The following is a 24,081-nucleotide window of genomic DNA, read 5'->3' as shown; positions in this document are numbered from 1 at the left end:
ACAATGCCTTCCAACAAACCTCTCTTTACTGGCTACAAACCAACTAAATCTCTGTGCTAACAACAACAAAAAGGGTAGCACGGTATTTGTATTCATATGTGTGGGTGCACATGCGCTCACACACCAGCAACTAGATGACATGGCAAATTAGTGGTGGCTGGTCATCCAAGTACTGAGGGTCTTACTTCCATCTTGTAGAATCTGTGGTTTGAAGACACTGTGTTCTTTAACTCTAGTTAACTGTTTTAGAAAGAAATGACCTTCAAAGAAGTATCTTAAACCTTAAAAATTAACAATTTATATCACTAGAATTATACACTTAGAGATTAAAAAGAGATCCACGACAGTTGTAGGCAACAAAACCATCTCCTTTAAAAGTTTCTTCCTCTTATTAGTGTATGTTTGCATCCGAATTTCATGACAAATAAGCGATTTTTTTCACTCACAATCACAAGAAACAATAGTTGACTAGTCAAGATACCCAGGCAAAGAAATGACAAATTGGAAAATTATGAAAATATTTTGAGGCAAGTTTTTTAACTTGAGGATATAAATATTGAAGATGATTCACAAATTTCACTAAGCATGTTCTTGTCTAACTTTATAATAGCCCCGGGAGTCTATTTTACATCCTCGCCTGCCCATTCAAAAGGGAAAGAGAATGAAGCTCAGAAAGTCTCAAACATCTACAACTGCCCAGTATGTCAGATTCCAAGGAACGCAGTAAGTATCTAATGAGCAAAAGGCATGAAAATGGCATGGCCACTCTCCTACAGCTTAGATAAAAATGACCCTAACAACCTATGTGTCAAAAATCCAATACTACTACCAAAAAATCCTTTCCCTAAAAGTTAATTGTTTTCATGTAATTCAATCACGTGTACACACAATGTTCCTAGTGCTTCACAATTTTTTTCCTTAGAAGAACAGTATTTCTCGCTGTTTCTTCCAAAATAAAAACTACCAGACACAACTAGGTACTTTGGCGTTTAGGCCTCTCAAAGCATTGATTTAGCCAAGAGGAGTCTCAGCTTTTTAAAACATGTATTTTTGCACAGCTTAGGAAGTCTGACTAAAAGCCACAGTTCCATTTCTCAGGGCTAATTTATTTTCAAGGTAATCCCACAGATAGAAGGAATTAATAACTAATATTTGAAAGAATTGTAAAGAGTTCTACGCACAAAGGGTTCATTTTGGTGTAATAATTTCTCCTCTGAACATAACATCATTATATGCTCTTGTATTGAAAGTGTTACCAGGTTATACAGAGCAGGACACCCAGACAGATTACAAGTTACTATTGCTCAAGAGTTCAAAGTGGGGTTTTTGGTTTGTTTTCATTTGACTACTTTTTTTTTTTCAACCACAACACTCTACTGCTTAAACTTTACAATATTTTGTGTGCCAGGAATATGCTCAGCTACCTGACATAAATATTTGAGTATCAGAATCATTAAGAAGCCACACAGCCCAGGTGCTGGAACCCCAGCACTTGACCTGCAGTTCAGGGTATGAAGATTCCTCCAAACCTAGGGATAAAGGTTCTCTGATGTTGCAAATTATCCCTCGACACAAAAATTTTTTAAATCGTCATCTTATAGTTAAAAAAGCAAGATCAAGAACAGGCGGGTGTGTAGGGAAACCTGCTCAACTGATAATTTAACAGTATTTGCACCTCAGCTGAAATCTGGAGCACTGCCATTGATGACTACCATTGGCAACTTCTGAAAAGTAGCGTTTCTTCTTATCTCTTCATGACACATTCACCAAAAAAACTCCTGACTTAGCCCAAACTATGCTCTCCTGAAGAATCTACTCTTTCCACAACTGAATGTGTGCTTTTAAATAGTACTGCATACCTACTTTAGTTTCATAGAAATATTTCAGCTATATTACTCAATTAATATTTGCTCCATGTCAATATTTTACACGACCAAAACGAAAATATTGTGTGACAGAACAGATACTAATGAGAATTTTAAGACAGATGGGTCATTCTAAGAAGCAACGACAAAAACAAAGCCTAATTTAAAGAAAACATGCTTAAAACTACCTAATATCCTTTTCAAGACAAATGAAAAGTTTATGAATAGGAATGATAAACTAGTAATATCTGATTAGAAGAAAACTGGTAGCAAATAATACAGTTGGTTGTCTGCACTGTCCCAATTAAATACAAAAGCAGCAGAGAACGTAGCAATAAAGTTCTCTCTTCTAATGCACACATTTCCATTTAAATTTAAAACTTCCACACTTGGATATACTGTGAAAATCACTTACAGTGATCATATCAAACATTTATTGTTACATGACAAGGCCCATCCTGTTTTATGTGTACTTTTCATTTTATCCTCAGAACCACCTATAAGGTAAGAAATATGATCCTCCTTTTGTAAGTGAGGTAACTAGGACGCAGAATGTTTAAGTAACTTAACTTGCACAAAGTCACATAGGAAATAATCTGTGGATCCAAAAAATTCACCAACTAATCCAGCTCCAAATCATTACACCAAGTTGCCAAAAAGTAACATACTGAACGTGATCTGCAAACCATAAAATCTGCAAATACAAGATGCACTAATTAAGGGCACGTGCTTTGTAGTACGACTTAGTGTCAGGTCTCAAGTCTGTAATTCACTAGCTATGCAAACTTGAGTAAATCACTGAACTTCTCTATGCTTCAATTTTCTATTCTGTAAAGTGGGGATAGTGAAGGAACAGTTCTTACTTCACAGGGTTGTTGGTGGATTAGGGGTGTTATGCATGTAAAGGCTAGCAAAGTGCTTGGCATACAGTAAGCACTCCATGAATGTTCATAACTACCAGCTAATACTAAGAATTCTCTTTATTATCATACACTCTCATTTGAGTACTAGTGGTACTTCCTAAAATAAATTAAATCTATCAATATTGAGTAAGAGTTTAAGAAATTAAGGCCCGAAGTCTCAAAGTATATGACAGCACAATTTTGAGATGGAAAAGGCTACTACTTACTTTAATATCATTATCATTTATTTAAAGTGCCTGGGTATGCATGAAAACGTGCTAGGCACTAAACAAAATGATCAAGACATAGTCCCTGACTTCAAAAATACATAATCAAGTAAATTAATTCTGTTCAGTGGACACAAACAGCAAAACCTCCAACCTTCAGGCATTTTCCAAACCAGATGCATCTATGGTGTTCATTAAGTTCCCCTCTGCTTATGGTGTGATAGTGGTGAATATATGTAGAGAAAGAAATTTGAAAATAAATGATAAACCTGACAAATCAAGTGTAGAACAATAATGATTCAGGAAGAAGTCAGCTGACTTTCCACCCTCTTACCTTCTCAAAAAAAAAAAGTTTTTAACTATCTTGGTACTAATGATCTCTGTTAATTACAGAAGAAAAAAAAGGAAAGAGCTAGCAGCTCAGAACAGAGGTCAAAAGGAAAGGGTGCAGAAACAGAGTATAAGAGAGGATCCATAGGCTCTTTAAAGCAAACTCAGCAGAACAGCCTGATGACCGTAATAAAGCAATGTAACAAATACATATTCCTAAAAAATGTGAAAGTACTTTCCAACAGTACAAGCAATCTGTGTTAACTGAAAACTTGGCTCACAAATAAAACTAGGCTAAAAATTAAGGATGGGTAATTTATATATTCAAGAATATATACTCTTCAAGGTTTTCTTTCTCAAGTATGGAGTAAAGAAGGGGAAAAAAAGAGACATGAACCCAAAAAATGATTACTGTGCATTCAAGGTATACCTGCATGTTCTAATGAACACCTGCAGTGTCAGCCATACCTCATCCACCTCTCACTAGCACTATGTAAACCTCTAAATTTGAAGTGCAAGCCATACCTTTTACTGTTTCTCCTCTTCCACCACATTTAGGAGTAAAAGATATCTTCAGGAAGGAAGATGGGTCGAATTCTCTAGGAAAACTCTGAACTGATCAAACAGCAGCAAAGGTGGATATAATTTGTAGCCAGAGATAGGTCTTAATATAAAATAAGCAGTTTGATGGTTGTTTACCTGCTTAACTACCCGGCCCTACAACAACAACAAAAAGTGCTATAAACATCTGCTTATATAGACTACATACAGAAAAGCTTCTGGCACTCATTTCTTAGGCCTCTTCTCCTCAAGAGCCTCAAAGCGTGAACCTCTGAGATGACAAAGCTGAAGAGTCGAAATAAAACCAAAAAGTAAGGATGAAGACCAGAAAAGAATAGGAAGAACAAAGAGTTTCTAATCACTTCTTGTTACTTCTACCTTTCTTAACTGGTTCTAGTTTAGTCTCTAACTCTTACATCTGCCATAATCCATTAATTTGGCTACTATGATTAAAATATTCCCTCTAGGCCCTTTCTGAGACAAGTCCTGACATAGTGCTGTTTCTCTCTCTATGACCCTGATTAATCTTTTACAGTGCTTGGAACCCTCAATTCCACCTCCTAAATTCCTTCTCTGTGGCCCTAAAGTTATGACAGAGGAGACAAACTGTGAATGTGCCCGTGGACACAGGTGAGTGAGAGAATTCCAGCAACTGGGCTCTCCTCCACCAACATCAGGCCATTTCTCTTTCTCCCCTACAGTATTTAACAAGTAAAGCAAAAAGGAAAAGGCTGACAAACAGATGAGAAGCTGCAGCAAGGAACTACCCTTAGCTTTTTAGGAATCCTCGTAACTTTCCACTTGTTATAGGTACTTAAGGAAACTATTTTCGGAATATGTCTTGCGTGAAGGAATGCATAAAAGATAACACCTTGCGAGAGTCAAACATACAGGTTTAATAATGTGCAACTAATGAAGATGGTTTATAAATGAAATAACACCTACACATTTAGTTCCCTAAAAATATTAAGCTATTAATCATTAAAGTTAGACCTATTAAGTATAAGTTTTCCATATGTGGAAAAATAAATCTGTTTTTAAATTAAAGAGAAATTATCACTCTAATTCTTAAAAATACAACTATCAGGATAAAATTCAAGTGGAGCTGCTCATAGTCACTGAATAAATTTAAATTTGATAATAAAACATTTAAGTTTCAACCAATGCACCTTTGTTGAAGCACATTTAGCTGAAATAACTTTGAGTCGGGTTTATTTCCATCACATATAGTACATTTTTCCAACAAGAGCATGTACATTCAATATAGAACATTTCCAGCAACAGTTACAGTCTTTCTAGTTTCCTTTCACAGTATATTTTAGTGCAAAGCACTGGGAAGAGTAAATGTTTTTCTAGCTATAGAAGCATTTTATTATGACCTTGTGGATCTTCAACATTTTAAAATTTTATACAAAAAGTATATAGATGGACAGGGTCCCTCCTAAGTACAGGTGTGAACCTATATAAAAAGCATGGTATATTCTCTGCTGTACCTTTTAAAATTATAATTTGACAAAAAATTACTAAAAAATAAAATACTACCTAAAAAGTACAAAATATTGATACACAAAAACCTGCCCAATATTTCATTAAAGATAGATGTACTTCTGTTTTCCCTAAAATCTTGATTACAAAAATGGACAAAAATTCATTATTTTCCAAATTTTACAGTAGGAATCAAATATTATCTAAAGTGGTCATTTAAGATTTTACTTGGGAGAAAAAAAAATCAGGGTTTACACCCCCATCTTCCTTTTTTAGCAATATTTAAAGTATTATAAGTGGTTGTGCAGGGATTGTCTGTATCCATAAAATATCAGTAAGCTATTTACTATCTTCATATTAACCTTAGTAAGTGTGTGGTCTTTAAAAAAAAAAGCTGAAAAATTAAGTTGCATCTATCATTAAAGTGCTTTGTATAAAATTTAAAGAAAAATAGGGGAATGTTTAATTTTCAGAAAAACCTCAGATGTTTACAAATGAAAAATGTGATGATTCATGGATGAAAATGAACTGGAACTTTCCTGTACTATATATTTAAGAATGAAACTTTCAAACACTTAAGTGCTGGAGAACAAGTTAGAAATAAATGGATGTAAAAATAATTACAAATATTCAGTAGCCTAAATATTTATATGTTGATATTAATTTGTCTTTTGGTCCTAACACTCACTAGGAAATTATGTATCATACAATCCAGACAAAAACTTTGCCAAAGAAAGTGGAACAAAACTAAAATCACTAAGATAAAAAGTCTTTGTTAATTAAAAATCACCAGTGGTGATATTTTCTTCAGGTTGTTGATCGCTTTAATCAACAAATTGTTTGGAAAACAAAGTTTGCAACATTTTTGCAGAAACTGCAGACCAAATACACAAGGGTGGTTAGCTGATGGACTGTGATGACAATGTGTAATGTGACAGCTACCTGAAAGTGCTGGAAGAGGCAGTGCCTTAGAAACAAGTGGTTAGATGGTTATTATTTTAGTCAGAAAACAGCAGTTACAGTCAAATATTTATCAAAATTTTTTCTTTTTTTCCTCATAGTACCATTTGAAGATGTTTAGTGGTTCTAACACCAATTTAAAGTCTTTCCACAAAAATGAACTCCAAACCTTTCCGTACATCACTTGAAGTTATCTGAGGAGAAATGGGAATAAATGAACACTTTTGAGTTTACCAATAAAACCTTGTTTTTAAAATTATACAATAGTAAATGACTTCTAAAAGACGGTTTCATCTCAAGTTTTCCACACAAATAAAAAACTGTGTGATAATCAAACCACGACATTTAACCTACTTAGCATTCAAACTAAGTATATTGCTTTAGAACCTGAATCCAAAACTAAGAACTAGTTAAATATATTAAATGCCTTAATACAAGGGACACAGGTACTGAAGGTAAACTTTAAAAATATAGAGAGACTTGCAAAAACAAGTACAGGGGTCTACTCTTTATTTTATATTGCATTTTAAAAATCTATATTTGTTCCAAAACCCTCTAAAAAAAAGTAGTACTTTTTTCTTTCTTCCCTATAGGGAATTTACTTTTCTTGCAACACACAACCACAAAAAAAAAAAAAAAATCCCTACTTAATAATATTCACTATGTTGAAATGATCACCAAAAGTTTATTTAAACAAAAAGGTAAAAATAAGAGGATTTGGGACCTAAATAATCACTTTTTCCATAGATCAAAACTAAAAACAGTAACTAACACATACTCCCAAGGAGAATGAAAAATAATCCAAACTTTTATCAAGTTTCCCCTTTTGCCTGGAAGCACTATGTTAAACGTAAATAATAAATGCTAATCATTCTAAATTCAATTTGGGGATTTTTTTTCTGAGTGCAGCACTTTATTTAGCTGTCACAGATTAATTTTTACAATAATTACAGTGCCTCAAAATACTTTTTTCCTATAATTATCACCTTCACAAATTCATTCTAGTATATTTAACTTTCCTACAATGTGTTAATTAGTAGACTAAGTCACTGAATCAAATTAAACCTGTGCAAAGTTAGTTAAACAGAAGACTTCTATTGTAAACATAAGCCAATATAAATGTATGTATTTTACAACATTGAGAGGAAAGCACTGACCCTGTGCCATCTACCTATAACTACATTGCATCGTCCTGTGGAAGATAAGTTCTGCAGTTAACTTTTGTTCCCAAGCCACTGGAATAAAGGTCACTGAAGAGGTAAATGCAATATGCACATCACTCTTGCAGTTCCCACTGCCATAAGATATATGGAAGCAAACATGTGTTAAAATGGAACCAGCTATAAATTATGGTCAAATGATTTTTTTAGTTCGATGGGGGGAAAAAAGCAAAACTCTGTAACTGTTCCTCACCAGACAAGAGCCTTAGATCTTGTACTTCGGCCTTTGGTTTTGTTTCCTTCAGGTGAATTGGAAGCATTTGCCTTATGAGTTTTCTTATGATGTTCAAGATAAGTCTTTTTGGCAAATGCCTTTCCACATTTATTGCATCTGTGAAGAGAAAAGTTTTTTGTGACTTTTACTTCAATACCAACGTCAGCTACTTCATACTTTTTACTAGGAGAGTCAGAAGTGCCATCATGTTTTGAATCACTATGTTTTGCTTCATCCCTCGAAGGGCCTCTTTTTGCCACTTTATTGAGAACAAAATCAATGGGCTTTTTTATAGCTCTGATCTCTAAACTGGCTGTTATTTTCCCAAGATAACGGGATGACTTTTTATGAACCACAGTTATATGTCGTATCACATCACGCTTCCGACGAGTTTCGTAAGTGCAAAGAGGACATTTGTAGAATTTAACGTAAATGTTATTCCCATCTGTGTGCAATTCAATGTGTTTAGTCAAGTTCTGTTTGGAAGTAAACTGACGTTTACAAAGTTTACAGTAAAGTTGCTTAAAGTCAAAGCCAGCTGAAAGTTTTGGTTTCCTGGTTTTCTGCTGGCCACCTGCAGCAGACGGACTAGTTGATTTAGGGCTTTCAGAGTCTTGTTTAACTTTATTTTTCTGTGCTGCCGGTGTGTTCTTTTTTTCATTTGAATGATTTGTTCCCTTTAATTCATTCTGTGGAGAATGGGTAATGGAAGGGGGTGAAGATTCTACAGAATCTGCTGGTTCAACTTTAACTTTTATTTCTGAACTGTTGGCAGTATTATTGGGGCCTTTCTCTCTTTTAGAGTTTGTTCCAGAAAGAGTTATCTTGTGGACAATTTGCATATGTCTTTTAAGCATTATTTGTGAACTATATTTCCTCTTGCAAAGAAGGCATTTGCATGCAGTTAAATTGTATTCAGCCTTTGAAGACGACTTTTGTTTTCGAGTCTTAAAAGATTTTTTAGGAGAAACAGAATCCAGGAACAAAGGTTGCCCAGGCTTTGTTGCTATATCAGGAGTAATTGAATCCCTCCTTAGTCCTCTATGAACTTCATCAAAATGCCTCCTTACATTCGCTTTTGTAGCAAATGATTTACAACATACTGGACAACTCCTACTTAATGGAACTAGAACATTCTTACTGCGTCCTTTAGAGGACTGGTTTGGATTCTTTCGTGTTTCAATGTACTTTTTTAGTTCTTCCATCTTTTTCTTGTGTACTTTTCGAATGTGACGACGAACACCTCGTCTGGAATTGAATTCTTTTCTACAAAGACAACATATCAACTGGTGACCAAAATCAGAATTGTCAGACGTTTCCAAGTCAGCCTGTGATTCCTGAGGTTGTTCATCAGGTGGAGGTGCAACTTCATCTGCAACAATCTCAACGGGAGGGGGCTCTACAGTTTCCACCTCTGTGTCTGTAACTGGAGCTGTTTTAGACTGTTCAGTACTACTTTCTTGTATTTGAACTTCAGTCTGCTCAGGAGTACTGCTTGACTCTGTGACTTCAGTAGGATTATCAGTCCTTGAAATATATTGAAACACTGCATTTTGATTAGTTTCTATGGGTTCTAGCTTAATGATATATTCTCGCTTGTCCACACTTGGATATATGGCTTCTAGGAGATCGTTTATGGCTTGGCTTTGTTTATCATTTACATCAGGAAGGTCTGTTAAGGAAAAAACAACATTTTAATCTGAAATAATTAGCCTGCTCTAGCTCTCTAATACTTTTAAATGTATTATGAACCTCTGTCTTAAAATTTATTATATTACTGATTTGCACTTATTTTTATACGTGCATTGTCTACTTTTCAGTACTTTATGAGGCTAAAAACTAGTATTAATTAAACCAAAATGTGCTTTAATTTAAAATCTCATCATGGTACACAAATGTTAAGAAACAGATGCAATCTGGAGAGCTAAGTCTAATCTAAAGGCCTTTAATATAAAATACTTAGGCACCTGGGTATCCTAAACAATAACATTTTCATATTTTCAGTCCAAACTTTTTAGGCTAGCAAAGGCAAATCAAGGTTCTCAGAACTCAAGATGAAAAAAAATCATGAAAAATGTTACTGCATGTAAAAATAATTTTTTTAGAAAACATAATAGCATTCCTATTAACTTAATCCATAATGAATAATCTAGTATAATTGTATAGGGACACCTGAACATCTTACAGGAAATGAAAAAGAAAGATTTACAGGAAAAATGTGTAAACATGAATCACATGATCGTCATGTACAGAAGTGTCTGCTTAACTCAGTCCTATTACATGCCTTCTTAGCAGGGCACAATTTTATTATAACAAATGATTAAAAACTAGATTTATTCCAAAAACAAAGCTAGTTTTATTTACTTGTGCAATAATTACACCCTCTAAGCAACCTAATATTCCTGTTGTAACAGTTGTCTAACACTGGTTATGTTTCTAAATACAATGCTAAAACCTAGCTATAAATACAGCATCAAAAAATCTGACATCTACTTAGAAATCAAGAAATGACTAATTACAGCTCTACTAGTCTACTCATCTTTCTTTTTAATAGATGAAGTAGTGTCTATAAGAAGAAGAACTCTTTCATAAAAGTATTTCTAGAACGAGTATTGCAAAGAAGAGTTCACAATAATCCAGCAAATCCATTCACTTATCTCCCTCCCTCTACAATTCAACTAAACTTCAGTCCACACTAAAAAACAACTACTAGAAAATGAACTTCCTATTAGTTCTTTAATTAGGATGTTAGATTTGAAACTAATCTCTATAGACTGCCTTTTCATTTATATCTCAAGGATAAAAATAAGTACAGTTAAGATCTAACAGTGGTAGGAAAAGTTTCCAGACAAATATGAAATTTTTGTTTCATCTATGTCCTGCAATATACTTTAAATCAGTTTCATGCTAATAACTAAAGCAGTGCTTTTGATATTTGAGGTTTTGCATTCCATTCTCATCCCAAAAAGGTTAAGTTTAAAAATGCACAAAATCCACAATGCAACTGTAATATCAAAATGACAAAATAAGTACTATATTTTGTAAGTCCACAAAGAGTTAAATCCCTGAACAAGAAATAATGAAAGTAACCCACTACTTATTACAGTATGTTAAGGAATTTACACTAGTTCTTTAAAGCAAGAAAATAATACATTACATATACTGAACTTAATCATACAGAGACCATACACTTAATTCAGCATACACTTGGTTCCAAAAAGACTTTGTTAGCCTACTACCTGCCTTCAGATCTCAAGCTAACACAAACTAATTTCTAATAAAATGATTTATCTAAGACATTTCACTGAGAATAAAACTGATCTTCAAATCAAGACCCAGAAAACACTAGAAAGAATAACAAATATTTTTTAATGTTCTCTGCAGTTCCCTCCAAACTAACTCATTTACTCATCCTTTGCTCTATTTTAAACCTTCTCATTTACTTAAGGAGAATCTAAGTAAATAATGAGTCATATTTGGCAACAAGTTGTTACATTCATATAAACATTCAAAACCAATATCCAATATTTTAATACAAATAAATATACTTATAAATCTAATCTTACATGTCTTTAGTAAAATCCAAATGAAAAACACTAATATGAAAATATTTAAGAAACTGAATGTAATATTGAGTCAAGAATTTTACTTTATTCTCCATCACTAAATTATCTGTAACTAGGTACCAATACCATTTTAACACAAATGCATAGTTGTAGTATAAAAATACACAGTAAAATGCATAACTGAATATATGAAGAAAACTTACTGTCATCCATCTGGAGACTTGGTGGGCAGTAGAATTTTTTATGGGTGATTAAATTTGGTAATCCTCTGAAGAGACTGCGGCATAATTTACATTCAAAAATAGTATCCACATCTTTTAATAAAATATGTTTAAGTTGTTTAGTTCCTGAGGGAAAAAAGAAAAGAAAATTTAACACAAAAGGTAACTCTAACATGTACTTTTAAAATGGGTAACTACTGTTGACAATCCAAAAACAATCTTCAAAAACAAATACAGACACTGCAATTTCTACCACGCTATACTCAGAACTAAGTTACAAGCTAAGTTCTAAGCAAAATCCTACTATCATTTGGGTATTAGGACAGCTGAAATTAGTGGTCTTTTTCTAATTCAGGAGCCATCAATTCCTGAGATATCTTAACAATGGTTCCAACACCTGGTTGATCATCACAATGACCTGGGAATAAAGATGTACAAGATCCACTCCTGGAGGTTCTGATTCAATAAACCTGGAGTGGGGGAGAAGAATTAAATGCCACCCTCACTGAAGTTTTGGTCTGGTTCTTCCAGCTCTCTTTTGCATTAAGAAGTGAACACGAAGTAATACATTTCCCTTGATTTCTTAAAGAAGGTCACAACTGTGCCACAGGATTGTCTGTGACTTTCCTTTTAAATTAGCTCACATTACTTCAGGTTCTGGGCCAACATGGGATTATAGCCATTTAGTGTGATAACAGAGAATCCTTGTCCATGGTTTTGAATTTTGCTTAGGCCTCTTAATACCACTAGAAATTTATTCAAAGCCTTTCTCTCTCACCCTAATTGCAATTAATATTGATATAATTACTAGTTTAAAGCCTGTCTTCTCAACTAGATCATAAACTCCAAAGCAGCCAAGACCAAGCCTGTCTTATTTACAGCTACAAAGTGTTCAGCTCTAACAATGCTCAATAAATATTCGTTGAAGAAATGACACTGATCAAGGGAATCTGAGCATTATGACAGTAGATCAAAAGGCAGAGAAAAAATAAATGGTAACAAGTACTCTTTAAAAATCTTTAAAATAAAAACATCTACCAGGAATAAAACACTAATGGAAGGTCTTCTGTCACTACTTCCTACAGTCTTTGACACAGGTAAACTAACAAAATTGATCTGCACTGTGAACTAATCAATGAGCCTTGTAAAAAAATGATTAATACTGACTTAGAGAGGAAAAAAAATTAAAGAGGAAAAAAACAAGTGTCTTGAAAAACACCTTTAAGGCTAGGTACACCGTGTTCCACCATTCAACAAGCATTAGACTACTAAACTCTGGGACTACTAGAGAATAAACTCAATCTCAGTAGCATAATTAGTATTGTAGGGTACATAAAAGTTAAATATTTCTGATTCAATCTTTTGCAATCTGTTTACATTTAATTTTTGTATTAACCACCATTTTCCATTTTATCATCATTTTGAAGACAGGTCAGCCCTCAGAATTCTTTTTTTTTCCTTAATGGAGTTCCTAGGGATTGAACGTCCACTAAGCACACGCTCCACTACTGAGCTATATCCTCTCCCCCAGCCCTCAAAATTCTACTGCAAAAAGATTATCAGGTTATCAGAACTTTCCTAAGTCTTTAGAGATTCCAATTCTGATATTATCTAGTTGTGTGACCTTAAAGAGCTATACAATCTTTGCACTTCGGTTTATCCATCTTAAACAAACAAACCAAACCAAATTTATCTTGGAGAATTATGAAAGAAAATGTGAATCTAAATTCCAGAAGAATTAAATTATACATCCAGGTTTCTACTGAGAAAAAATATATATAAATAGTGAAATAATTTCCCTAAATCCAATTCAAGGTTTGAACCACTAGATCATATTACTACAAAATCAGAAAACGTAAATTTTTAAAAATTTAAAAATTCAGATGATAACTTAGGTATTATTCTTTATATAAAAGTACGTTCACATACATTTCCTCGTAGTCCATTTCGCATTACCAAATACACTGGCAATAAACTGCTAATATATTTAGTTTACAGTTAACCTCGTAAGTGACTCACAAACTATGAGAGATAAGCTGATGATAAAAAATACTTTAGATGAACCTCTCTAACTGACCTACATATAGTTTTCAGTAAGTGTAGGTCGGTGCATTACCAGATGGAAGAAAACATACGAAAATTTTGCACACTTTAATTCTAAATTGAAAGACCAGTTAGACCAATTCTACAATTTAATTCTGCCTTTAAAGATAGTTTAAAAGGACTGAAAAGGGACACGGAAACAACCTGAACTTGGTTTAACTTAAGAATTCTACTAAGATCTAAATAGAAATTATAACATGAAGTTACACATAAAAAAGTTACTTGTAAAAATTTAAGACTGCATCCCTAAATCAAACATATCAGGTTCTCTTAATCAATCATAAGAAAACAAAAACAGTACCAATTTCTCATTTAGTCTTAGTTACAGAGTTAGTTATATTCAGTAAAGAGTGTATATTTATTTCCAATAAGCATCCAAAAAAAAATTGGCTCTAATCTTGACTAATCAACCTTAATCATCAATCACAAATGCTGCACCACCCTCATGCCACCTACACACATGCACACATACAAACAGTTGTGCTGACCCAGGCATACCAAATTTCCTTTAGGTCCTTGGATTCACCAAATTTTCTCTCACTCACCTTTCAGGACTTCACCTATGTTTTTTTCTCTCTGCCTATAACATTCTCCCATTTCCCTGGTCTGGCTTATTTCTAGTAATCCTTCAGATTCCAGGTTAGATGTCACTTCCTCCAAGAAGCCTTCTCAGAACCCTCCTGTTTTTTTTGTTAAGAATTCATCCCCTATATTCCCAGAGCACCTTATATATCTATATTATCCCGCCATCTTATAATTAGTTACTTTTCTGTATCCCCATTAAACTGGAACCTCTAAAAGGCCAGAGAAGATAATCTTTAATACTCATCACTGTATCTCAGCATTCAGGACCATGCCTGATGAGCATTTGTTAAATGACATATTGGAGAGTCCTCCCTATGTTTAAAAACTTCCCTATAAATAAGATTTTTTTAAGTCAATGTAAAGTTGACTGCTAAGTTAAAAAAGGGACCTGAAAGGTTTTCCAATTCTGCTTACATATTTTACAAATGAGAAAAATAAGATGTGCCCCCATTCCATAAATACAGACAGAAGTTTTTTCCTGAGTTAGTTTCAGTCACCCTTTAAGGTTTTGTTGTTTTTCCCATGGGATATAATGGCTTTATTCTAATCAACTATCATTTTCTGATTGCTTCGCTCACTTAACGATTAGATACAGCCAACTAACTGTGCCTCTGTCAATAGTTAAAACTTTCTATAATTTGAAACAGCAGACAAGATCATTCAAACAGCAACAAAAGTTCTTCCACAACTCTTAACTGTGAGAGACAGCCATGCTGCCTTACTCCTAACTATTCCTTTCCCTCTATTAATAACTCTCTTTCTTGCCTTAGGTTTTTAAATTATCTTAGACGTCACACGTACTGCTACACAGATCATTAATCAGTATCTTTCAAAAAACAAGCCCTCCAAAGAGAAGGCTTCTGATGCCTAGAAATTAACTAATTAATGAGTATTTCAGATTCTCGCACATAATGGGTGCTCGATAAAAGTTAAACCTCATCAAGGGTTTATCCTGTGCTATCAATTAATGTCAAACACATTGTACATACTGATAAAAATGTTTAAAAGATTTTTTTCAAAAGGAATCAGTATTCAATTTTACATTAGTTTGGATGGCAGTCACCTGACATAACGTAATTCTAACTCCTCTGTGCTAGACAAAGATAAGTTTTCATTTTTCTCCCTTAATATACTGATATGTTGGTCAATGGCCCTTTTAAGTTGTGGCAATAATGATTTTTAAATGATATACTGCTTGCTTTATTCTTGACTCACACTTAAGTTCAGTTTCTTGAGGATGACTGTTTAACCACAATACTATCTCAACACTGCAAGCAAATCTGTAATTCCTGTCACACCTCCTGAGTTCCAAGACAGGTATGAAGGAAATTTCTAACTGATCATCTTTAAGATAAAAAAATTAAGAAAGTTGAAACTGTTATTATAAAACCACCACCTACAAGGGGTGGTTAAAAAAATTACTAATTATGGAACACTGTCACATACTAGAATAAATTTATAAGTAGAATATTATTTTGGTGCCCAACTAGTGAGTCTTGATTAGTCTAACACACATTTATTTAATACCTATTAAGTACCAGGTACAATGTTATTCATGGAGACATGAAAGTGAAGGATAAGATATGTGCCCCTGAGACAGTCCCAGACTAATATAAATGGCTGCTCTCCTAGGAACATAGCCCCAGATGACATGCTTTGAGGATGAATGTAAGAACAAAAAATAAAACAAATAAATCTAATTTTTTTTATTCATCCCCAAAATATCCAGTCTAACTTTAAATTTCTACAACTGCTATGTATCATCAACAACAACAAAAAATCCCCGTCATATAATATGGCACTCTTTTATGTATCTCTAATAAATCATACTTTCATCCCAAGTTTTTGTGTATAGAGTCAGGACTGAGGCATCACCAACCAGTCACAGCTTACACTAACTGCAAGAAATGTTGCTTTAAGCAGTAAAAAAACAAACAGTCTTCTAAGAAATTAAATGACCAAACTTAAATTTAGTTAGATAATGACATAGCAAACATCACACAAAGCCAATTCTCATTTTTCACTATAATTTATTCCTCCTTAAGATTCAAAAAAGATGCTGTTTCTTGCACACAGTAGTAGTGCATTCTATAGGCAGCAGCCTTTTTCTATAATACAGTTGACCCTTGAACAAAAACAGGAGTTAGGGATGCCAACCCTTCACGCAGTCAAAAATCCACAAATAACTTACAGTCCTCCTTAAACTCACTTCCTCCATATCCTCAATTCTGCATCCGCAGATTCAACCAACTGAGGATCGTCTGATACTGTAATATTTACTACTGAAAAAAATCAGCATATTAACGGACCTGCACAGTTCAAACCCATGTTGTTCAAGAGTCGACTGTATAATATTGTAAAAAGAAATAATATATATTTTAAGAATTCAAAAAAAAGATGTCAACTTCATATTAAAGACCAGTTTTGAATATTGGACAAAATGATTATCCTTCCATTTTCCCATTTTTCTGTTTCTAACTTCAGGGCATTCCACAGCTAATCTGTCTCTACCAGAAGACTAAGAAAGAATATTAAGCTCAATTAAGTCAATTTTATAAATATCTCATGGAAGTACACCTTTTTTCGTTATTTAAAATTTTCTTTCCACTTGGGGCCAGAAGTTAACAGAAAAAAGTCAATATAAAATAAGGAAATTTGAAGACAGAGAGTCACAGACATAATCCTAGAAGGACTAACACAACCAAGAAATGACTCCAGCAAAGGGCAGGGCACACTCAAGGTAGGACCTGAAGCCAGGATTCAGAGCAAACACCTACAGAAAATCTGTAGGTGGGGCAAAATAGGTAGCCTTCTAAAAAAATGAGGTATCTATCCATGGACAGATAGATGTCAAACAACAGTGGAAAGTACTATTAAAAAAAAAAGGTACTTAACTATGCAGAATCAGCTACTGTCTGTATCAGGAAGAAAGTGAGGGCTATATGCTCATGTATGTTTAGAAGGTCTCTGAAATAAGATACATACTCTGTAGCAGTGCTGCCTGTGCAAAGAGACTTATTTCTGTTTTTCTGTATATCCTTTTATACTTCTTTACTATTATATTTTTAAATTGCGGGTACATATTACTTATTCTAAAAAGAAAAATCAATTCAAATTACAAGTCAAGCAGATGGAAACAAAGAGAGATCAGAAGTCAAAAAGTATGTGTAATTTAAAGCCAGGAAAACAGTCCAAAGCAAAAGCTGAAGTGTGAAGCAAAGAGAATGGGTCAAAATTGGTCAAGCAGTCAGTGTAGCACACATGGGGTTGGGAGGCCTAAAACTGTGTCAACTCCTTTCTTTAGCATTTCATAAACTCCCAGCTTGGGCAGGAATTAATACCAGTCATAGACAGCTAGCCCTGTGTAGGCATGAGGTGGTAAATCTCTTAAATAGAGCTGATACAGGAGATGAAGACAAGTATCTGAGCTTGAAGATAAAGGCAGCTATCCTAACACATTACTACTGCCCAACCTGGCTTAGCTGCTGAAGGTTAACAAGAGCAAAAGCACAGACTTCGAAGCTCTATCTTCAAATATCTGTCAGATATAAAACACCACAAGAATAGTTCTTTAAATGCTATGTGTGTGAGTGTGCGACCCAGCTGTAATGGAAAGAGCCTAGAAAGAAAAGAGTCATCATCGAAAGCCTGCTTGGGAGCAGAGTGAGACTGGGAGAAACTTACAAGATGAGAAGGGATCTCAGACCCTAAGACATGTGGCCCAAACTTCCATCTCATCCTTCCAAGGTCTCAGTCAGCCAAGGCTTAAATACCTCAGTGTTAAAGAAGAGCTACCTTAGGAAACTTGAGATTATCCAGATATGTAAGAGATTATTATCTTAAGGAAATTAAAATTACTTAGTTATGAGATATACCACACTAATGAAGTAAAAAGAATTCCTTCTTTAACCCAAAATTTGTTTCTTTGTACTATTCAGCATATTTCTAAATCATCTCTAATTTAAACAACTGGGTACTTAGAGAATTTAAATTACAGTATTTTCAAAATTTGCCTTTAAAAAAAAACTCAGAGGGCCAATTTGGTGGGGACATTTAAGAAAGAACATGCTACCCGTTTCACAGTCCCTTTATCTTCAGACAGTAAGAAAAAAATGGCAAACACAGAAAACAGATATGACCATAGTGCAATGAGAAAACCAGTAATTCCATTTTTAAATATTCAACTTCCAACGCTTAAAAAAAATACAGATTTTGGGTACAGGATCTTGTTGAAAGGTATTTTTTACAAGACAAAGCATGAATGAAAGAACCAATTCTAACTTCTTAATCAAATAACACTATAATAAACTGAAGCAGTATAAAACAACTTCATTAATTCCAAGTTATGAATTTTTTAAAGAGATACCTATACCAAGGAATATGACTAAATGTGAAGCTATTATCTTCATTTCCATAATATGAGAAAGAACAAACAGAATTTTTATCTCTATATTAAAAGTAGCTAACAGAAACTCTTACTACAAATAAAAACTAACCATTCTTCTATTATGCCAGAAACATACTTAAATACTGCCTCTGATTAGTAAAATTTTAATTGTATTTACCATAGGAGAATTTGACCTGTCAGTTATTTCTATTAACCAAGGGCAATTATCAAAACAAAACACAAGGTAAAATAGGTTATACCACCATCCAACATGAGCACAGGCATACAGTATACACATAACACTTACTGATTTAAATAGACATAAAAGTAATGCCATGAGGACTATAGATTAAAAGTGTAAGAAATGAACCTTAGAGTCAGAAATAAACTTTTTATTTTAGATTAAGGAACAATCTATTTCTTAGAATCCTAAAATAAATTAAATATATGCTATTTCCCTTTACAATGATTTTAAAAAAGCATCTCAAAATACTTCTCATCAATACAAAACAAGTGGTTGCATATAAATTATCTTTTCCTTTGAATCTGAGAAATTTTTCATTAAGATGTAGTAAGCTTTAAAATAACAAAAAAATTCTAATCCTTTAAGTGTCCACCAATTAGATGTCCATTAGTTATGTGTATTTATTTGCTTGTTTATTTTGCCTTAACAGTCTGCAGTGTCAGAGAAGCCAAATCTACAAGAGGTGGACAAGCGGATGACAAAAATCACAGCAATCCACGATCTTACTGATAACACAGGAGTTCTAGCAGTTCTCCATCCTTTATATGTAGTGAGCAACACCTATTTTAAAGCACTGCATTGCAACTGCACAAATATCCTTAGTATACATCCCTTACTACAGTAATCTAATAGAAAGAAAAGCTAAACAAATGTATCCGAAGATACCAGGGCTAGAGTGAGACTTTTTTCTGTCTTGTCTGTTAAAAGATATTGAAACTCCAGGCTTAGGTAGGAGAGGGTGAGTCACATAAACAGACATGATAAAGTAATTAATCTAGAACAAGGGACATCTCAGACATTCTGAATAAATAATCTACTCTGCCAAAGCTCATTAAAACCCTGTATAATTTACTACTGCCCTTTGAGAGTTTATAAAGAACATGTCAAAAAATAACAATGACTCTTAAAGAGAAAGAGCTACTTTACCAGCAGATATACCACATATTTCTTTAAACCATATATCTTTAAAATATATTTTAAAATTTAATATATAACATATAGTACTGGAAAAGAATGTCTAATCAAGTCAATATTTATTCATCCACTTTTTAAAAATAACAAAAGTATTCTATAAAGAAAACCAATGTATATATTTTATTTTTTAAAATTATTTCCAAGGATTTCTAGGTAGTTTTTAACTACTATGTGACGATTGAAAATACATCCTAAGACAATCATACCTGATCGAAAGCACTCAATTATTTGTTGAATACCAGATTTGGATGTCTGTAGTGGTTGCTGTAACAAAGGAGCATCTCCAGGTTCCAGGATATAAACTACATGGAAAACAAACACCCACCCCAATCCCCACAAAAAAAATGGTTATTTAAATCATTTACTATTGAAGTAAAACAATAGTTTGCTATAATTACATTAATGACAATCATACATTTTTGTATAAATTTCACCATCATCTTTATAAGGCAAAATAAAATAACAGGGAAAAATAACTAAAATTTTTCTGAATTCAAGGTGAAATTAAGGTAGTAAGATTATGTATTAAATTCAAATGCAAAAATCTTACTATTTTGGCATTATTATGTACATATTAGTCATGTTTGCCTTTTTATTCCCCTTGAAGAGGAACTACAACATTGAACCAAAATTCCAGGGCAATGATAACTTAGCCACACCTCATAAACCATTCCAAAAACCATCCCACTCTGGACAATCTAGTACAGCTCCCTGGGCAATTATGAGAGCAAAACTCAAAAACCACTGCCTAAAGAAAGAACTGGCCAAGTGCACAGTGGTAGATGTGCAAGAATGTTCACTGCAGCACTTGCAGCACTGTAAAGAACTGAGAAAATTTCAGACAACTTAAAAATCTCTCAAAAGGAACCAAATAAATTATGACATATCCACACAATGAAATCCCTCATGGCTGTTACACAGCATGAGCTAGAGCTATATGCACTGACAACAAAGGATGTCAATAACACACTGTTAAGCAGAAAACAGGTTATAGAATATGATCTCAATTTTATTAATATATATTTCAAAAGCTACAGAAAGAAAAGAAATTTCATGTATATGTGCGTCTATGTATAAATGTTAGTATAAACACAAAAAGTCTGATGGGATACCAACAAAACAAAGGTTCTTTCTGTCAGGGTGGGTTTGTTTATACACGGCTGATTTTCACTTTCCGCCTCACACTTCCCCACCTTGGGGTTTTGGAAGTGTGCTTTTTAGAAAGAACGCTTTATTATAAGTTAAAATAATATTCCCACTTTAAAAACTTTTCATTTTCATACACAGAGGTCTATATCATCCCTGCTTTCCAAAATTCTCAGATTAACAGTATAAATACACATAAACTAGATTCTGGTAATAAGAAACAGGTAACTGAAAAGGAAAACTGAGTTCTCCATCAGGTATCAAATAAGGAGACAGTTGTGGTGGAGAAAAACCAGTCACCTTACCTCTTTTTTCGATATGTTACAACGTTTTACCATCATAACCCAAGATCATCTGCTCAATGTGAGGAGATAAGGAGGGGTTACCTCAGTGCTGCTACTGCTTCATGGCCTGGGCTTGGAGTGCATTTAGCTGTCTGATAAGGGGGAGAAAGACTGCTATGCTATATGTATAGACACAGCCTGAGATTCTCTTTCAGGCTTCTGTTCTTAAGTTCAGTGCACACAAATGGGAGGAACTATGTCTCAGGACCAAATCATTCCATTAAGTAAAATTTTCCCAATTTTAAGAGACAGTTTGGGATATTTTAAAGAACATATACATGAACACAACTCATTTTGAGGACATCTGACATTGGTACTAACTGCAGTGATTAAGAACAGAAGACTCCAGACCTGGACTGACTGCACTGAAATTTTTTTCTGCCATTTACTAGATACAACTAGGGCAAATTACACTCTCTGATCTCTCCATTCTCATCCCTAAAATGGGGATAATAAAAGTAAATGATACAGTTGTGTGAGAATTCAATCAGGTAATGCAGGTAACTGGTTAAATTAGAGCCTGGGATACAGGAAAGGCTCAATAAATGTTCTATCACAATCACCATCATCTACAAATCAACTGGTCTCCTGAAACCAAAAACTGAAGAAATCTTTTCCAAAATCTAAGAGAAGCACAATTCAATCCCTTAGAGAAACAACAGCAGAAGTTTGTAAATAGACTGATGATATCATTTATTTGGATTAGATGGATCTCTTTCCAGTACTTGTACATTATAACAACCAATAACTGACTACAAAAAATAATAACTACAAAAGATAGGCTAGAAATTATACAATTTCAAAGAAGAAAAAAAGCTCCAAGGTCTGGCTCTGTAAGTGGCAAAAATTCTAGACAGGAAGAACGAAAAAAAAAAAAAAGTAATAACTAAGGAAGGAATATGGGAAAAAATGGAAACTTCTCCTTAGAGCCCCCTTTCCTCATTTAGGTTCATGCTCCAGAAAACTTCCTATAATACTCTTCCACTTCCACATGACAACATCTGATTTTAAAGCTAGAGCAAAATTTTGTTACCCATCACCATCACTGCTACCACCAAAATAAACATACATCCCAAGACACCATTCAAAATAACCCCAGGGTTGGTTTAGTTATGAGTGGACACATTCATTTGGTATACACATCTGTGTAGTTCCCACTGTAAGAAACTATTCTTTCTTCCTTTGAAAACATACTTGTAACCCTAAAAAAAAACTTTCTATGTTAATATTTTATGAAATTTCTTCTTACATATCCTATAAGCCCTCCCAAGATCAGGTTACATGACCACGTAGAAAAAAATAGCATCTCCCTCCAGCCAAAAATCACAAATGCTCAGAAGTTAACATCTTTCTTTACATCCTCCCAAGAACACACTTTCAAGTATAAAATGTCCACTTTTCCAAGGATCTCTGCTACCTTAAAACAAGTCCCTTAAAGAGTCTTCTACCTATGATGTCGGGGATTTCCTTACAAATAATAGAGGTTGAGGGAGCAGTTGGAGGGTGAAGAGAATTGTGGGGAGGGGAGAATATAGATGAAAAGAGACTGTCCACATATTGATAACTGATGGAGTTGTGTTACAACAAGTTCCTTATACTAGTCTCTCTACTTCTGAATGAAAATTTCTATAATCAAAAACTTTCTTAAAACATAACTAAAAACAAACTTACATACACTGACAGGCTTATAAAACCACCCTTCGCTACAAACTGATCCATCCTATCAAGGAACACACTGAGCTCATTCAGGAACTCAACTCATAATCCAAAGGAGGACAGGCCTCTCAGGAGAGCCCATTAAAAGAACTTCTCAAACATCATGTGGTCTTCTTCCCTCCATCTGAGGGCATCCTCTTTTAAAAACTACCATAACATTGTCCTCTCAATATTGGAAACATCCTCCCACTTTGGCACACCCTTCCTCTGAAATAATGATGATTAACTACCCCATAAGTTAAACTTCCAGCTTTCTACTGAGCTAAATCCTCAAACAGTGTTTAATTCTAGCTAAAAAACCAAAGAAAACACCAACTACTTTCGACCTGACGGTCTGAAAAATAAACTGCATGGGAAAGTTTCTGGAAAAAGAAAGCTGAAATTTTTAAATTAATGCAACTTATCTGACTTCGTGTTAATGAGGGAGAAAAAAAGAGCAGAAAAGTCCCAATACACACTTAAAAGTTCAACTCTGGACAACCTCCTTAAAAGGACATTAAATTCTCTACAAAATTTTAATTACCAGCATACACTAAATAAGGTATGGTCACAAATAACCTTATTTGTTTACCTGTTTATCTCTTCCCACTCAAAAGTTCCACAAGGGAACGAGCTTATCTGTTTTGTTCACCACTTATATCCCCATTGCCCTGAACAGTGCCTCGCACCTAACAGGTGCTTGATAATGATTTGTCAAAGAAATAAAGGAATGAACAAGTAAATTTCTTCCTAATCAAGATGTTTTGATAAGATGATTTAATTAATTCAGCTTAAATGACTTGAAGTGTTCTGAGAAAAAAACTAACAAAAAGTCAGTGGAACATAAGCATAAAATATATTCACAGCTTTCTACTTCAAAACCAGCAAATTCCATTCAATATTTGGTAAAATTAAAGTGATAGAGCTTCACTTCAAGTACAGAAAATACACAGTAGAAAGGGTACAGAAAATACACAGTAGAAAGGATGGTTAAAAGTTAGGTAGGTCAGGGAGCAGCTGAATACACTGGATTCCATCCTGGAAGTGCCTG

At 33.9% G+C, this 24,081-nt stretch overlaps 1 protein-coding gene across 3 annotated transcripts in view; it reads right to left on the bottom strand.

Annotated features, from left to right (window-relative positions):
- The window catches only part of ZNF800 (zinc finger protein 800), a 43,271-nt gene that overhangs the window by 16,718 nt on the left and 2,472 nt on the right, over positions 1–24,081 (bottom strand). For 2 of the 3 annotated variants that reach the window (XM_072964556.1, XM_072964557.1), the window contains exons 3-5: positions 20,052–20,147; positions 11,534–11,677; positions 7,744–9,436 (exon numbers count right to left, since the gene is read on the bottom strand). In XM_072964556.1, coding sequence (XP_072820657.1) covers positions 7,744–9,436; positions 11,534–11,677; positions 20,052–20,147 — 1,933 coding nt within the window. Of the gene's footprint in view, positions 1–4,761; positions 6,525–7,743; positions 9,437–11,533; positions 11,678–20,051; positions 20,148–24,081 lie in introns of those variants that run through there. The other variant, XM_072964558.1, reaches the window with a different exon arrangement.

Source organism: Vicugna pacos, chromosome 7 (genome assembly GCF_048564905.1).
Source record: "Vicugna pacos chromosome 7, VicPac4, whole genome shotgun sequence".
Classification (NCBI taxonomy): Eukaryota; Metazoa; Chordata; class Mammalia; order Artiodactyla; family Camelidae; genus Vicugna; species Vicugna pacos.
The sequence above is the reverse complement of the archived record's forward strand: the minus strand, read 5'-3'. Positions and strand labels throughout refer to the sequence as shown.